We start from the raw sequence: 18,749 nt of genomic DNA on the forward strand, positions 1-18,749 counted from the left end.
AACGCCATGCTAAGGCTGTGTTCCAAATGACACCTTACCCTATAATGCACTACTTTTGACCTGAGTGCTACATAGGTCCTGGTCAAAAGTAGTGCATTACATAGAAAACAGGGTGCCATTTGTGAAGCAGCCTAAGCCCCAGAGAGGGGTAGCGCACATACAAAATGTAAAAGTTAGCTGTTTCTGCATCAATTCAAATTCCTCAGAATCAGAATGGCAATGATCCACTGGTGCCCTGAGAGGTCTGTGAGCATCCTCAATAAAGCCCTCCCTCGCTCCCCTCCTTCCTTCTTTCCTTCCCTCCCTCCCTCTCACTTTCCCCACCCTTCCTCTATCTCCTCACTCCTTCCTCCCCTCCCTTCCTCTTTCCTTCCCTCCCGAGCCATGTAGAAATGATACTTTAAATGGTGTTAAATAGAAATGATCTGCTTAGCAGTTGGTGCCCAGGGAGGCAGACAGGCTGATGGAGAGAGGAAAGAAGAGAAGCGGAGAGAAGGGGAGAGGAGGGAGTGGTACTGCTGATGCATGCTATAAAGGAGCTTCGGCCCTACTTTACTAAGGGGAACATGAAGAAGGGAGGGATGAAGGGATAGAGGTGCTAGAGTGCACCCCTCCCAGGGCATTGGGGAGGGAGGATAGAGGGGCTAAGATGTCACAGGTCAGAGGTCACTAATGGAGAAAGTGGGTTTACCCCCCGCATCCCAATATTTTCCCCCTCCCCCAACCTCCATAGGGCCTAAGCTCGGACCTACATGGCACTGTGTGTTCCTTTCATATTTATGAGTACAAACAGGGCCATGCAGACTGACTGGCAGACCGGTAGAGAGAGAAAGAGAGAGAGAGAGAGATTGAGAGAGTGTAAGCAAATGAGAAAGGACGAGAGAGAGAAAGCGAAAGAGAGAGGGGGACCGCTGCAGCCTGTTCTCCTGTGGGACCATCACAGATGCGTGTAATGGACATGAAAAATATGACGTGTCTAAAAACTCCATCTGCCTGACACTGGCTGTTGGGTGGCATTCCAGGTCTCACTAAACCGACATTACCATGATAAAAGAGAGAGAGAGAGAGAGAGAGAGAGAGAGAGAGAGAGAGAGAGAGAGAGAGAGAGAGAGAGAGAGAGAGAGAAAGAGGGGAAAGTAGAGAGGAAAAACAACAAAAGCACTCAGTGTGTTGGCTAAAGATATGTAAGACCTCTCTGAGTAGTGTAAGGGTTTTTCATAAACGTTCATTACATAGAGTGTTGCCACAGGAGACTGTCAGGCCATATGTCTGTGAGCTGAAGCAGAAGTGCAGCTGGGTCATGCAGCAAGACAATGATCCAAAACACACAATCAAGTCTACATGATAATGGCTAAAAAGCAACAAATTAGTCCAGACCTATTCCCAATTGAGATGTTGTGGCAGGACTTGAAACGAGCAATTCATGCTTGAAAATCCCCAAATGTCGCTGAGTTACAGCAGGTCTGCATGAAAGAGTGGGCCAAAATTCCTCCACAGCGACGTAAGAGAGTGATCAACAACTACAATAAGCGTTTGGTTGGAGTCATTGCAGCTAAAGGTGGTACAACCAGTTATTGAGTGTAAGGGGGCAATTACTTTTTCACACAGGGGCAATGGGTGTTGTGTAACCCTGTTTATGAAATAAATACAATAAGTATTTTGTATTTTATTGCAAAAGCTGCAGCTACTCTACCTGGAGTCCACACAAAACATGAAACATGACATAATACAGAACATTAATAGACAACAACTCAAGGACAGAACTACATCTTATTTATTTTTCAAAAGGCTCACGTAGCCTACATGTCAATACATACACACAAACTATCTAGGTCAAATAGGGGAGAGAAGGTGTGCCGTGAAGTGTTGCTTTATATGTTTTTTGAAACCAGGTTTGCTGTTCACTTGAGCAATATACAACATGCAATAATGGCTCTGTATAATAATGTACGTTTTTACTAGGGGACTCTTTCCTTGCTGCACTCGACCACACGTCTGGACAATAATGAAGATAAGATAAAACTAGAGCCTGCAGGACTTGCTTTTTGGGGTCCATTTAATACCTGCAGTTGAGATAATGTGACACAGGAAGGAAACCTGGGATATGTGGAACACACACTTCTCTATCTTGACATATAGTTGAATCTGCAGGAGGCATCCCAGGACTTGGCAGACGTGAAGTATGTGTTCCGGAAGGGGAAGATCAAGATGTCGTCGAGGTAAACAAAGATTAACCGATTCAACTATGTGCTTGAAAGACTGTCGGTGAGTTCGATAATCCGAAGGTCATGACTAAATACTCATAGTAGCCACTTGGGGTGTTTTAATGCAGTCTTCCACTCATCTCCCTCCCTAAATCTCACCAGATTGCAAGCGTTGCGGAGGTCCAGTTTGGTGAAGAATTGGGCCCCTTGGAACAACCCCAGGGGTAGGGGGGGTAACGATTCTTGATCGCAATCTGGTTCAGCCCTCTGTAATCGATGCAGGGACGCAGGCCTCCATCCTTCAGACAACGAAGACGTAGATGTCGATTAAGGCAGCCCCCTGCATCTCTCTGATTCAGATTCAGAGGCGCTGGGTAGGAGTTCTATGGCACAGTCATAAGGATGATGAGATGGAAGGGTGGCGGCCTGCCTCTTACTGAAGGCCTCCCGGAGATTGAAGTATTCGGGAGGGAGAGCGAAAAAGTCTTAGTCTTCAAGGGATGCAGGAGGACACGGCGAGGCTCTTGGTGGGGGTCTTAGACATTTAGTCTGGCAGTCCTTACCCCAGTCTAGTAGGTGTCCCATGGACCAGGAAACTAGTGGGTTACGTAGCACTAGCCAGGGGTACCCTAGGATAAGGGGGTTCCCGGGACCACTGATCAACAGAATACAAAGAGTCTCAGAGTGGTTCACCCCAACCTGCATTAGAACGGGCTTGGTCTGATATTCCACCTGACCGGAGCCAAAGGGGCGTCTATCGAGGGCTTGAATCTGCAGAGGAATGGGACATTTTACGTAGGGGATTTGTAATTCTCTGATGAAGTCTTGATCAATAAAATTACCAGTGGCCCCGGAGTGCACAAAAGCTTGAATCTGGAGCTCACGGTTGTCCCAGTGGAGGGTTGTGGGTAGTAACAGATGGTGATTGGATAGCCGGGATGTAACTGCACAGCTCATCAGGGTCGCCCCTTGTCCTGGCGAGCCCTGGTTTCTCGTCAGCTCTGGGCAGGTAGCACGGAGATGGCCGAGACCTCCGCAGTAGAGGCCGCAGCGTTCGAGCATGCACCAGTCACGCTCCTGTGGGCTCCTCAATGCTGGATTTGGGGGGACTGGGGTGATCAGGAAACCGAGATACTGGGGTGGTGTCAAAAAAGCGCTGTCTCACGCGTTCTCGGAGGAGGTTGTCGATCCTGATTGCCAGCGTTATCAGGGACTCGAGGTCCTCTCCCAGTTCCCGAGAAGCCAATTCATTCTTGATGGAGTTAGTCAACCCCTGGTGGAAAGCAGTGACTAGTGCCTCCGTATTCCAGCCACTCTCAGCGGCGAGGATGCGGAACTCAATGGCGAAGTCAGCCATTGGTCTGGCCCCTTGGCAGATGTTGAACAGTCAGCTGGCCGCTTCTCGTCCACCAACTGGGTGGTTGAAGACTCGTCGCAGCTGGGCAGTGAAGGCTAATATGGAGCTGCAGGATGGTGGCTGCTGTTCCCACACCGCCGTTGCCCAAGTCCGTGCCTTGCCAGAGAGTAGAGCGATTATGTAGGCAATCATTGCCCGATCGGTGTGGAACGAGGAGGACTGTAGCTCGAACACCGGAGAGCATTGGGTGAGGAACGCATTGCATCCTGCCGGGTGGCCGTCACACTGCTCGGGAGCTGGGATCTTGGGTTCCCGGTCCAGGTTCCCTGCAGGAACTACGGCGATGCCTGTAACACTGGGTGATGAGACTTGGCTATTAGCTCCTCCTGGGCTGGGGTTGGACTGTGGTTGGAGGGAATCGGTAAGTGCCCGGAGGGTCTCTGATATTTGGGAGAGTTGTTCTTGCTGCCACCCAATCAGTGCTACTTGTTGGGTTATAGCATTCTGGATCTGGGTGACCTCTTCTGGGTCCATGTTGAGGCAGAAGCTTGCTGTGATATGGTGAGGTTGGACACAGGTGCAGGGAAGAGACCAGACGATGAATCAGTGGTTAAGGATATACATTATACTTTACTGAGAAACATTGACAGAAGGATCACAGTAACACTGGGAAAACAACAAACACTAAGTCCCGGAAACTCACTCAGGAGACAAATACACACGGCACACAATTCAAGCTTCAGCAAAGGACAACATAAAACACTCCTATTTTACTCCTTGTGTAGTCTTAACATTCTGTATACTCCCCTTGTCCTAAGGGTTAAAAATGACCCGACCTCACTAAACCCCTAAAAAAAATCTGCTTAATTCAATTTTAAACCCCAAATCTGTTTTGCCTGAATAAACAACCTGTCATTCATTATTTGTGAATATATGGGTTTTTCCTATTCACAATGCGGAAAGACTGCATTTAATCAGTGGACACCACTCGTTTTTATTGCAACACACCTGTCATAATTGTTTTCTTTACTAAAGTAGAGGTTTACAATTATTATTATTATTGCTGAAGGTACTGCATAGGTGTAAACATATTTTTTTTGTATAGCCTAAGAAAGTAGCAGAAATGTGCAGAAAGTAGTATTGAATGCATATTATTGAAGGGAAACAATAACAGTTTAACTTTTTTGGCAACATAGTGATATATTCTTATATACTGTACAATGAGGAATTCAACTACAAAATACTAGTCATCTTCCATTTTTTGAACCATTGCCCCCACCCACAAGGTGCATAAACAACAACAATAAATCCGAATAAAATAAGATAATAGATACAAAACAAAAACGCGAAGAACATGAATCAATCTCTCCCCCTTGTTGCGAGGAGTGCAGAGGGGAGCTCAGGCTTGTTCTTTCTAACTGTGCCAACCATGGTGATCTTCCTCTTCAGGAGCTGCTGGCTGAGTTCAATCAGTAGCACATATCATCTAAATTTCTCATTGTGTGTGTGTGTGTGTGTGTGTGTGTGTGTGTGTGTGTGTGTGTGTGTGTGTGTGTGTGTGTGTGTGTGTGTGTGTGTGTGTGTGTGTGTGTGTGTGTGTGTGTGTGTGTGTGTGTGTGTGTGTGTGTGTGTGTGCGTGTGTGTGTGTGTGTGGTGGTGTACAGCTTTCTTGGAAATATGAACAAAGGCAATGTTTCACTTTTTCTAATGTTGCGGTCACGCAAAGAAAAGTCATCAAATTTCAAGTTGAAAAAATGTGGTGGGTCATTTTTGACCCATAAGACAACACAACTGTTATTAACAGGGAAATCATAATGAGTAAATATCAGACTACAGCTCTTTGTTAAGGGTTTCAGTTACTTCATTAGCTTTGGTTACTGATGTGTATATTTTTGAATCATCAGCATACATGAACACAAATGCTTTGTTTAATAACTTCTTATGGCTGCAATCCCATTAACGGGATGATATGACAACAGCCAGTGAAAGTGCAGGGCGCCAAATTCAAAAAACAGAAATCTCATAATAAAAATTCCTCACACACACATGTGTCTTATACCATTTTAAAGGTAATCTTGTTGTTAATCCCACCAAACTGTCCGATTTCAAATATGCTTTTCAGCGAAAGCACTACAAACGATTATGTTAGGTCACACCAAACCACAATAAGCACAGCCATTTTTCCAGCGAAAGATAGCAGTCACAAAAAGCACAAATAGAGATAAAATGAATCACTAACCTTTGATTATCTTCATCAGATGACACTCATAGAACTTCATGTTACACAATACATGTATGTTTTGTTTGATTACATTTACATTTACATTTAAGTCATTTAGCAGACGCTCTTATCCAGAGCGACTTACAAATTGGTGCATTCACCTTATGATATCCAGTGGAACAACCACTTTACAATAGTGCATCTAACTCTTTTAAGGGGGGGGGGGGTTAGAAGGATTACTTTATCCTATCCTAGGTATTCCTTGAAGAGGTGGGGTTTCAGGTGTCTCCGGAAGGTGGTGATTGACTCCGCTGACCTGGCGTCGTGAGGGAGTTTGTTCCACCATTGGGGTGCCAGAGCAGCGAACAGTTTTGACTGGGCTGAGCGGGAACTGTACTTCCTCAGAGGTAGAGAGGCGAGCAGGCCAGAGGTGGATGAACGCAGTGCCCTTGTTTGGGTGTAGGGCCTGATCAGAGCCTGAAGGTACGGAGGTGCCGTTCCCCTCACAGCTCCGTAGGCAAGCACCATGGTCTTGTAGCGGATGCGAGCTTCAACTGGAAGCCAGTGGAGAGAGCGGAGGAGCGGGGTGACGTGAGAGAACTTGGGAAAGTTGAACACCAGACGGGCTGCGGCGTTCTGGATGAGTTGTAGGGGTTTAATGGCACAGGCAGGGAGCCCAGCCAACAGCGAGTTGCAGTAATCCAGACGGGAGATGACAAGTGCCTGGATTAGGACCTGCGCCGCTTCCTGCGTGAGGGAGGGTCGTACTCTGCGAATGTTGTAGAGCATGAACCTACAGGAACGGGTCACCGCCTTGATGTTAGTTGAGAACGACAGGGTGTTGTCCAGGATCACGCCAAGGTTCTTAGCACTCTGGGAGGAGGACACAATGGAGTTGTCAACCGTGATGGCGAGATCATGGAACGGGCAGTCCTTCCCCGGGAGGAAGAGCAGCTCCGTCTTGCCGAGGTTCAGCTTGAGGTGGTGATCCGTCATCCACACTGAAATGTCTGCCAGACATGCAGAGATGCGATTCACCACCTGGTTATCAGAGGGGGGAAAGGAGAAGATTAATTGTGTGTCGTCTGCATAGCAATGATATGAGAGACCATGTGAGGATATGACAGAGCCAAGTGACTTGGTGTATAGCGAGAATAGGAGAGGGCCTAGAACAGAGCCCTGGGGGACACCAGTGGTGAGAGCACGTGGTGCGGAGACAGATTCTCGCCACGCCACCTGGTAGGAGCGACCTGTCAGGTAGGACGCAATCCAAGCGTGGGCCGCGCCGGAGATGCCCAGCTCGGAGAGGGTGGAGAGGAGGATCTGATGGTTCACAGTATCAAAGGCAGCCGATAGGTCTAGAAGGATGAGAGCAGAGGAGAGAGAGTTAGCTTTAGCAGTGCGGAGCGCCTCCGTGACACAGAGAAGAGCAGTCTCAGTTGAATGACTAGTCTTGAAACCTGACTGATTTGGATCAAGAAGATCATTCTGAGAGAGATAGCAGGAGAGCTGGCCAAGGACGGCACGTTCAAGAGTTTTGGAGAGAAAAGAAAGAAGGGATACTGGTCTGTAGTTGTTGACATCGGAGGGATCGAGTGTAGGTTTTTTCAGAAGGGGTGCAACTCTCGCTCTCTTGAAGACGGAAGGGACGTAGCCAGCGGTCAAGGATGAGTTGATGAGCGAGGTGAGGTAAGGGAGAAGGTCTCCGGAAATGGTCTGGAGAAGAGAGGAGGGGATAGGGTCAAGCGGGCAGGTTGTTGGGCGGCCGGCCGTCACAAGACGCGAGATTTCATCTGGAGAGAGAGGGGAGAAAGAGGTCAAAGCACAGGGTAGGGCCGTGTGAGCAGAACCAGCGGTGTCGTTTGACTTAGCAAACGAGGATCGGATGTCGTCGACCTTCTTTTCAAAATGGTTGACGAAGTCATCAGCAGAGAGGGAGGAGGGGGGAGGAGGGGGAGGAGGATTCAGGAGGGAGGAGAAGGTGGCAAAGAGCTTCCTAGGGTTAGAGGCAGATGCTTGGAATTTAGAGTGGTAGAAATTGGCTTTAGCAGCAGAGACAGAAGAGGAGAATGTAGAGAGGAGGGAGTGAAAGGATGCCAGGTCCGCAGGGAGGCGAGTTTTCCTCCATTTCCGCTCGGCTGCCCGGAGCCCTGTTCTGTGAGCTCGCAATGAGTCGTCGAGCCACGGAGCAGGAGGGGAGGACCGAGCCGGCCTGGAGGATAGGGGACATAGAGAGTCAAAGGATGCAGAAAGGGAGGAGAGGAGGGTTGAGGAGGCAGAATCAGGAGATAGGTTGGAGAAGGTTTGAGCAGAGGGAAGAGATGATAGGATGGAAGAAGAGAGAGTAGCGGGGGAGAGAGAGCGAAGGTTGGGACGGCGCGATACCATCCGAGTAGGGGCAGTGTGGGAAGTGTTGGATGAGAGCGAGAGGGAAAAGGATACAAGGTAGTGGTCGGAGACTTGGAGGGGAGTTGCAATGAGATTAGTGGAAGAAGAGCATCTAGTAAAGATGAGGTCAAGCGTATTGCCTGCCTTGTGAGTAGGGGGGGAAGGTGAGAGGGTGAGGTCAAAAGAGGAGAGGAGTGGAAAGAAGGAGGCAGAGAGGAATGAGTCAAAGGTAGACGTGGGGAGGTTAAAGTCACCCAGAACTGTGAGAGGTGAGCCATCCTCAGGAAAGGAACTTATCAGGGCGTCAAGCTCATTGATGAACTCTCCAAGGGAACCTGGAGGGCGATAAATGATAAGGATGTTAAGCTTGAAAGGGCTGGTAACTGTGACAGCATGGAATTCAAAGGAGGCGATTGACAGATGGGTCAGGGGAGAAAGAGAGAATGTCCACTTGGGAGAGATGAGGATCCCAGTGCCACCACCCCGCTGACCAGAAGCTCTCGGGGTGTGCGAGAACACGTGGGCAGACGAGGAGAGAGCAGTAGGAGTAGCAGTGTTATCAGTGGTAATCCATGTTTCCGTCAGTGCCAAGAAGTCGAGGGACTGGAGGGAAGCATAGGCTGAGATGAACTCTGCCTTGTTGGCCGCAGATCGGCAGTTCCAGAGGCTGCCTGAGACCTGGAACTCCACGCGGGTCGTGCGCGCTGGGACCACCAGGTTAGAGTAGCAGCGGCCACGCGGTGTGAAGCGTTTGTATGGTCTGTGCAGAGAGGAGAGAACAGGGATAGACAGACACATAGTTGACAGGCTACAGAAGAGGCTACGCTAATGCAAAGGAGATTGGAATGACAAGTGGACTACACGTTTCGAATGTTCAGAAAGTTAAGCTTACGTTGCAAAAAATCTTATTGACTAAAATGATATAGTACTGCTGGCTGGTGAAATAGGCTAGCTAGCAGTGGCTGCGTTGTTGACTTTGTTTGAAAGTGTAGCTGGCTAGGTAACCTCTAACTGGCTAGGTAACCTCGACAATTACTCTAGACTACACAATTATCTTGGATACAAAGACGGCTATGTAGCCAGCTAAGATCAAACAAATCAAACTGTTGTACTGTAATGAAATGAAATGTAATACTACCTGTGGAGCAAAGCGGAATGCACCTACTCACTCCAACCCGGAAGTGCGTATCGTAGAGGGAGAGGCAATAGAAGTGTTGTTTCTTGTATTATTGTCTTTTGTGTCTTTAGAGGACTGCTTCACCTTAATGTCCCTTTTCCCCCCTTTCCCTTTTCTTCTGTCCTTATTTTGTCCCACTTTGTCCCTTCTTTGTCCCTTCTTCTCTTCTGCCAACTAGACACTCCTTGTTAGCTAGCTAGCTTCTTCCAGGAATGTCCCTAGCAACTGCCTAGCAACAGGTAAACAACTTAGCTAGCTAAGAAAACGGTATAATTTTATGAAAAAATTGTTACTTTTTCAAAAGCCTTTCTTCTTTGTTTGCTGCTTGTTTGGTCTCCTATTCAGTTTGCAGTTTTCTTTAGATTTTTTTTCGATGTACTTTACTCTAAAAAAACATTTAAATTTCAATATTTGTAGGAGCTCATCTTTTCAGCTGCTGCTGCTTAATTTGGAACTCCGGAACTTTTTTGATAAAGTGATTTTGCATAGCCACATCGTTTCAACAGAAATACTCATCATAAATGTAGATGATAATACAAGTTATACACATGGAATTATAGATATACCTATCCTTAATGCAACCGCTGTGTCAGATTTTAAAAAAAATTAACGGAAAAAGAAAACCATGCAATAATCTGAGACGGAGCTTAGAACAATAGTCAATTTAGCCGCCATGTTGGAGTCAACAGAAACCAGAAATTACATGACACAGGGAAATAGCATTGTATTTGGTCAAAATAATTTTTTCCATCAGTTTGCTTAGAGCTGGCAAGAAGCTTGAAGGTCTGCTGTTAGAACCAGTAAAGGCTGCTTTACGATTCTTGGGTAGCGGAATTACTTTGGCTTGAGGACAAAGACTTTCCTCTAGGCTCAGATTAAAAGATTTGACAGATAAGAGTGGCTATAGAGTTAGCTACCGTTGTCAGTAGCTTTCCATCTAAGTTGTCAATGTCAGGAGGTTTGTCATTATTGATCGATAAAAATCATTTTTCCATACAGATTTATTAGTCACTCCGTTTGCCTCATCTCTTTCAAACATACAGTTTTTAAATTCCTCATCAATCCATGGAGCCTTAACAGTGGGTTTTCCAGTCTTGTGGGCACACTCCACCTGAATCTTCCCGTGGTCCATCTTCAATTTCTCAGAGATCATTTCCCTCACTTTGTCTTCAGACTCCGTCCAGGTCTCATGTGGAGATTCTGCAATTCTGTCCACAACCATTTTATTCCGCTTTGATTGTCCATTGAGATTTATCCGTAATTGTTGTCATGGATTCATACACAGAACTGATGTCCTCTCTCAATGACTTACAGATTGCTGTCATCTTGCCATTCTCCTGTTTCATCTCAATCAGCTGATCCTGGGAGAACTGCAAGCTGTTCTTCTGGTCCTGGAACTCTCTGGCCAGGTTGTCCATTATTTTATTAGTTGAATCCACCAGTATTTGGACAAAACACTTGAAGCTATTTTCTTGTTGTTGTAACAACTGCTCTTTTTGTTAATTTAAAAGATCCTTCACCTGTGATAGAGGACACCACTGTCCTCAACAACTGTACTCCCGTCGGCTTTGGTCTTTGTCATGGTTTCTAGCAACGTAGTTTATGCTGTTACTCCAGACAGGGCAGGTCACAGGGAATATTTAAAACGTAAAAACAGCAGTGATCTAGACAGCCACAAACCCGGGATAATCCGAATGCGGATTATGTTCAAGCCCTCAAGATACCCTGCTAGCTTGGTAGGCAGCTAGCTAGGAGTATGGAATTGTTGTGTTATTTGTTCACACAGATTCCCATTATCTAATATTAGGTTTCGGTTGAAGATCTGATAACAGTCAGTATCAAAAATATGCAAAAATAGAGAAAATCTGAAAGTGGCAAATACTTTTTACGGCACTGTAAAATGATATGATTGATTGCATACATTGTTTTTTACTCACCGAGAGCAAACTGCAGGACAGAGGCTGTGGTGGTGTTGAGAGGTACAGTGGTCTTGAGGAGAGAGGGTACATATACCACAGGTTAGAGGATAAAGGCAGTGGGGCTTAATTAAAAGTGTTCTTAAAACCTGGGGAATGGGGCTACAGATATCTAATCACAATACAATTCCTGGATGGAGCTAAGGATGCAAGGGCTTTCGTCAGTGTGTGTTTGTGTGTTCTGTGTGTGTGTGTGCTCTGTGTGTGTGTGTGTTCTGTGTGGGGAATGCATCATTGTGTGTACTGCTCTTGACTGAACTAGTGCCAGGCAGCTGCATGAAACACTTGGGAGGCTGACAGATACACTGTAAAAGCTTATTATCAGAGTAAGCAAATAGAATCAAGACACACTAAACACAGCCGTTCGCTGTCTCTCATATGGTGCAACAGGGAAATAGTGGCAGTTAACGTGAGTATTATTATTATCAGATACGTGGAAGCATTCTAGTGTCTTTGTGGTTCTGGTATGATCTGATATGTTGTAGGCTGTAGTATTACGTGGTTGTGGTTGTGTTAATTAATAGTGTGGTTGTGGTTCTACTATGGTTGTGATGAACTAGGTGGTTGAGGTCGTAGTGTGGTTGTAATTATGGATAGAGGAGTGGTTGAGTTTGTGGTCGTATTGCGGTCATAGTTACCAGTTCTCTCTCTCTGAATGGCTCACAGAAGGTGACAGCTCTGCCATGCATCAGAACCCCACACTGCTCTCCTACCTCACAGTTACTACACTCTGACCTGGGGGGAGCAAGATAAAGAGATGGATGAAGAGAGTACATTAGAAGATCATTTATGCAGGTTTAGATAGGAATAAAATGCCTTACTGTAGTTTTTGTAACACATTTTTGTCTTCTTCAATTGCACAGTGTGACAAAATTACACACAAAGTATGCTATAGTAGTCATTTTTGTGACGACTGCTGACAAAAGAATGACTTTATAAAACACATTTGATTGATTGATTGATTGATTGATTAATTGGTTGATGTAACCTACCAAATTCTAAGGTCCAGCTCTCCCTGCAGGTTGGAGTCAAAGTCATCACGGAGCACCGCATGGTTCCCATGGATCTCAGCTACACGCGGAACAAACAACAACCACGGTTAGGAGGTGAAAACATGACAGGGAAGGGTCCAATATTAATACCATCAACGTTGTTGATGTTGGTATGACCACATAAGATTGAGTTGATAGCATATAAACATGCAGCAAAACAATGCACTCACCAAGACTGGGTCTCAATGGCGATTCCGTAGGGGCTGAAACAGAGAGAAGATGCATCAGTAACCCTGCAGCTTGTTTCCCTACTCTGACAGACATTGCCATTGGCCAGAGAGAGAGACCAGAGATAGTAGAGAATAGGCCAGGCCTAATGTCCCTCCTGTCTCAGACATTCTCATATGTGCTGGCATGTCACAACTGCTAATATAGTCAGAGTGATCAGAGTGTCATCTGTGATGTGTGCCAGGCCTAGCTAGCAGTCCCTCTGTTTTGGACAAGAACCAAGAAGCAGGAGAGAGCATGTTAACACATGACTGGAAAACAGCCAAACTGAGCAGCGACAAGACAGAATACATTTCAATCAACTTCGAAGCAAAAATAACTTTGTAGTGGCTTGCTGTTCCAGTGCGTGCCCTTCCTGACTGTAGACAGTGGTGCTGGGTCTCCTGTTGGACATCCAGTACTAATATTTATTCCTGATGTTAATGAGGTAATGAAAGTCCACTTGGACCTGATAAATAGTTCAACACCAATTAACACCCCTCCCTCCCCTGAGGCCCGTGCCTCTAAATATGTTGCCAAGCCAACACATCACAACGCTACTGCAAACTCTTCCACGAGTGCTCTGAGAGACAGGCAGATGGAGGAAGAGAATCCAAAGAAGAGATTAGAGTGAGTTTGACTCAGTGAACCAAAATAGAGTATGATGTTATATAGTGCAATGTGAGAGTACCCTGATACATTTCTCACCGGATTGATAAAAAGGGACTTTGAAATACACCATACCTCAATTCCCTTCAGATTTTTTTTATCTTTATTTAACTAGGCAAGTGAGTTAAGAACAAATTCTTATTTTCAATGACAGCCTCGGAACAGTGGGTTAACTGCCTTGTTCAGGGGCAGTACGACAGATTTTTACCTTGTCAGCTCGGGGATTTGATCTTGCAACCTTTTCGTTGCTAGTTCAATGCTCTAACCACTAGGCTACCTGCCACCCCAATAGATTGTGACTTTTTCCAGATAAAAAAGGAGCACTCAATGATCAGACGTTCATTGCACACATCTGAGGTAAGATGTTCTACTGTACTTTTCACTATTTCTGTCAGTACCCTTTATCAGTACTATGCACAATGGCATTGACCCCAATGAGTTAGGGAACACTTCCCTTTCAGTCCTATTCAAGGTGGCTAGATCACTATCCTCTTTAAACTACATTTATTTTAAGCAGAAAAGAAGAGCAGGATAATCTTCCACCGTGTTCTCCATCTGGGATCAGCCTGCACCTCTGATAAAAAAAACAATCCTTTAGTTCAGATAAGATCCCCACTTCTCATTCCCAACTTCCAAGAAACTTCCAGGTGATTTCAATGGCTTTTAACTTAACACAAATCATACACGGCTCCCTAAAGCTCCTCCAGGAGGGAAGGAGATCCCTCTTCCCCCAAAAAAACATCCATAAACAAGGAACCCTAACCAGGAATATGACTAAAATGGCTGACTATTAAAAACCAAACAAATAGTCTTTCTATAGTCCAACCCCCCCTACTCTACTCCCTTCAAGCAGGCCTCATTTCTCCACATTGGATCCTAATACTGGGCTTTATTAGCTAACTGGATTTGCCATTCAGCCATTCAAAGGGGGATTGGTGTGGTGGAACTTTAGTTTAGTGCTGACTGTAAAGTAAAAGTTTGGGTAGTCTTAGTGTTCTGTTTGACAGGGCTGAGAAGAGGGGGCTCAGGGACTGTGATAGCGATTGTTTTTGTACATGTGTGTCTGTATGTGTATATGTACTGGTAGGCGACTGACGTGGAGTTCCATGACTGGATTTTTGGCTCCGTGGTGAAGGCCATTAAAAGCAGATCAAAGGGCCTCTCTCTCTGGCTCCTGATGATTCAAAACATGTTTAGAGGGATCCGTTAAACCCCAGCCCCCCTTACTCTCACTCTGCCTTCTCGCTAATCATTAGCATTTTAGTAAAACATAATGAAGGGAAAATGTAGGCAATCGATCTACGTACATGCATTAATCATTTTGCAGTCTATCTTTGTGTACTAATCATCCCCCTCATTCCTAGTTGGCATGCATCACTCCTCACCTCTTCACCTGATAGCTGATGTGTGGTGAGTGTTCTGGCACGAAATGGTTGCCGTGCTTCACCCAGGTGGGTGCCACACATTGGTGGTGGAAGAGGTGAGTTGCCCCCTTACTATGTAAAGTGCGTTGAGTGCCTCAGTTTGTAGAAACGCGCTATATAAAACCAATCCAGTGTTAGTATTATTAGAAATACACAGTGGTGTTAAGTACTTAAAGTAAAAATACTTTAAAGTACTACTTAAGTCGTTTTTGGCAGGTCTCTCTACTTTACTATTTATATTATTGACAACTTAAACTTTTACTCCACTACAGTCCTCAATAAAATATTGTACTTTTTACTCATTAAATTTTCCCTGACACCAAAAATTACTCGTTACATTTTGATTGTTTAGCAGGACAGGAAAATTGTCTAATTCACGTACTTATCAAGGGGATATGCCTGGTCATCCCTACTGCCTCTGATCTAGCAGAATCACTAAACACAAATGCTTTGCTTGTAAATGATGTCTGGGTGTTGAACTGTGCCCCAGGCTATCCTTACATAAAAAAAAACAAGAAAATCAAGTCGTCTGGTTTGCTTAATATAAGAAATGTTTAACGATTCACACTTTTTCTTTAGATACTTAAGTACATTTCAAACCAAATACTTTTCGACTTCTACTCAAGTAGGATTTTACTGGGTGACTTTCACTTTTACCTGAGTTACTTTCTTTGAAGGTATCTTTATTTTTACCTAAGTATGAAAATTGGGTACTTTTCCCACCACTGGATATACATACGTATTTAACCTACGTATGCACATTAGGAATATCCACATCTCCTCTCTGTACACTGATGGACAGCATTAGGCCTTCTGTGACGTGCCCTCCTTCTCTCCATTCGTACTGTCTCTAACAAGCACTCCCTCTTCAACTCTTTCTAAAGATATGTCCTTCTGGCTGAAGAAAGGCCCAGAATGTTTAGGAGTTCACTAATCCCCCCCCCCCTCTCTCTCTCTCTCTCTCACTCTCTAACCCCACTCCATAAGAAGCAGACAGTAGCCTCATTTCCCTCAGATTAATCCTCCTCTCACTTTCTTAAAGACTTCACTTACAGCCTCCTCTATTATGGGCTCATCTCTGCTAATGCCTGTATCTCCCTGGCTTACACACACACACACACACACACATACACACACGAGCAAGACACACGTACAGGCCAGAGCTTACACTGGGTGACACCCGTCTGCCAACCCCGTCTGCCTCATACATACACACACAGACACACACGCTGGTACACACACACTTGTAGGGATTGGAAAGGGGAGGGTATCATCTATACACATCTACAAATCAGAGGGGCTTGGGTGAAAAAAAACAGAGAAGGGGAGTTGGGGATAGGACGATGCAGAGGGTGGAGAAACTAAATTAGAGTAAGCTTTGGGAGTCTCAGACATCTGGGCACAAAGAGCGCAGGGCTCTAGTGATCTTAAATCCCCTTCCCTTTTTCTCTCCCTCTCCATCTCCCAGCTCTAATCTTCTCTCCTCCCTCTCTCCGTCCTGCATATCTCACGTCTCCACCAATTTCTCTCCTTCACTCTCCATCCCTCTCTCTCTCTCTCCTTCACACTCCCCCTCCCCATCTCTCCTCTCTCTCTGTCCCTCTCTCCTTCACTCTCCTCCCTCTCTATCTCCCTCTCCCTTCTCTTTTCCTCCAGCTCCCTCCCTCCCTCCTTCCCTGTCTTCCTCACTCCCTGCCTCCCTTTCTCTGACTCACTTCATGGTGTATGGGTATGCAAGACTGAGCTGTATGTTTGAAGTTGAGTCGTTGAGGTCTAATTGGCTGTTGCAATTGTTGACTCACCAGGACTCAGGATGCAGGATGTTGTTGCTGTGTGTGTTGTTTCTGTGTGTGTATGTGTGCACGTGTGCGTGTGTGTTTGTGTGCGCGTGCGTGCGTGCGTGCGTGAGAGAGAGTGTGTGTTTCTCCAACAATGACAACACATATTTAACACCTTTTTTTGTTGGCACAAAACTAAGGTAATTAATACTTCACTCAGACATCTTTATGTGGGCATCAATGGCCATAATTATGTTCTTAAAAGACACAATACTTAATTTCCTAATTAATGGTGCAGATAAAAGAGTGAAGCAAGACACCAATGTAATTTGTTTGCTGATAGACTGTTTGAGTTTTGTCTTTTGTCTTGAGATGTTTTGTGTCTAGGCATCTTTTGTATCAAATTTGTGCAATAGTCTGAACTTCCCTGTTTGCAAGAGTTTGTGTTTGCATGCAAATTACTAAATTAGAATACAATTGGCTCGGTGAGTGGGCGTGTATCATCTGTGTCTATCTCTGGCTTAGAGTTGCTTCCTGTAGCACCTGTCTAGGGTCACAAATCTCTGGTGAGACAGGGGCGGGCCGAGGAGGGTCAGTCCCTACAGCATCCATCACCATAACAACCTCCCTGTCACGTTGAAGGAAATTATTATGGGGTGATGGTAGAGAAGGGGGGAGGGAGTCACTAAAGCCTCTCCTGTCATCAACACGATGACAGGAGAGGGTGGTGAGAGGAAAATAAGGGAGGGAAAGGAGGGAGGAGAGAAGATAGCTAGAAGATAGAACGATCTCAAGGTCCAGTGCAATGAGGGCGATGAGGGATGGCTGGGGGCAGTGTCAGTATGGGGGACGTTTGTTAGGCCACCCATCCCGCCTGTCGTCTCCCTGTCCCCCTGCCTGTCGTGGCTGTGATCATCCATCCCCCAGGGAGCTGTGTCCTGCCCTGCCTGATCCTGAGTTATATGGTTCATTGATAATCCATCTGAGGCTCAACCCTGCTCTCTCCCCTCGGCCAGGCTCCGCCAGGTCCATAAACAACTGATTTATCCCCGTGGATGAAATTAAAGGGACTGGCAACACCAGGCAGGGAGCAGGGCTAAAAGCCTAGGCTGTCACCAGATAGGGAGGCTTGATGGACTGCCCACCTAGACACCCTCCACCGGCAGACCAGCTCCACCTCAGGCGCCCCTCCCTTCCTAAGTCCCTCACACCCTGGCTTCCTCCTCAGCCACTCAGCACCCAGCCTGTCCTCACTCTCCTGAGCCCTCTCTCTGGTTCTCCACACTTGGACTCAACAGCTCTCTTTATGTCCACTCACTAAAAGAGAGAGTAATATTACTCCATTGGAAGCCTTGTCATCCGTCATAGGGTCTCATTGGTCTTACCCTTAAAGCAGCAATCACAATAGAAACAACAACAAAATGTTTTTCCCTGTTTCGGTAAAAAGCTGAGGGATGGAGAAATGTAACCACTCTCAAAATCATAGACAGATCTATGGATGCAAGGACTGACCATACATATTTAATAAACATTGGACTAAAACAAGCTGGGGTACGACAGTTGAACTACGGTTCTGATGAGGTACGGCAGTTGAACTATGGTTCTGATGGGGTACGACAGTTGAACTACGGTTCTGATGGGGTACGACAGTTGAACTACAGTTCTGATGGGGTACGACAGTTGAACTACGGTTCTGATGGGGTACGACAGTTGAACTACAGTTCTGATGGGGTACGACAGTTGAACTACGATTCTGATGGTGTATGACAGTTGAACTAAGCTCATGAGGCATTCATGATAGATTCCAAGATGGCATAGCAGTCAGACGTCCTTTGTCCTCGTCTTGTCGTGTCCCGTGTCTATATATATTTACATATTTTCTTCGCATATCTTTTTATATATATTTTTTCTTCTAAAAACTCAACTTCAAAACACTCTCCTGCAACCCGCCTCACCAATTTAAAAAAAAAAAAGTATTATTCACCTCAAATCCACAACAGAAGCTTGCCAGAAGCTAGCCAGAACGTTAGTATTCAGCTAACCACGGTTGGCGGTCATCAGCTATCCTTTAGCTCGGAAGGCTATCGTCAGTTTTGTACAATGCGACTCAGACCAGAGCATACCAGACCTATTTTTTCTCCATATCCTTGGATTTCTACCGCAAGCTCTGGATATTTACACCTGGATCTTGCAGCTAGCTAGCTGCTATCCGAGTGACTATTGGCTTACGTCGGTCTTGGAGCAAACATCAATTATTACGGAGCTAGCCAGCTGAAGAGTTCCATCAGCAACTCCT

General features: G+C 45.7%; 1 protein-coding gene across 2 annotated transcripts in view; it reads right to left on the reverse strand.

Annotated features, from left to right (window-relative positions):
- The window catches only part of LOC129866600 (reelin-like), a 293,866-nt gene that overhangs the window by 93,527 nt on the left and 181,590 nt on the right, over nucleotides 1-18,749 (reverse strand). For both annotated transcript variants that reach the window (XM_055939357.1, XM_055939356.1), the window contains exons 5-8: nucleotides 12,546-12,578; nucleotides 12,316-12,394; nucleotides 11,962-12,058; nucleotides 11,285-11,336 (exon numbers count right to left, since the gene is read on the reverse strand). In XM_055939357.1, the coding sequence (XP_055795332.1) occupies nucleotides 11,285-11,336; nucleotides 11,962-12,058; nucleotides 12,316-12,394; nucleotides 12,546-12,578 (261 nt within the window). The remainder of the gene's footprint in view (nucleotides 1-11,284; nucleotides 11,337-11,961; nucleotides 12,059-12,315; nucleotides 12,395-12,545; nucleotides 12,579-18,749) is intronic.

Source organism: Salvelinus fontinalis, chromosome 12 (genome assembly GCF_029448725.1).
Source record: "Salvelinus fontinalis isolate EN_2023a chromosome 12, ASM2944872v1, whole genome shotgun sequence".
Taxonomy (NCBI): domain Eukaryota; kingdom Metazoa; phylum Chordata; class Actinopteri; order Salmoniformes; family Salmonidae; genus Salvelinus; species Salvelinus fontinalis.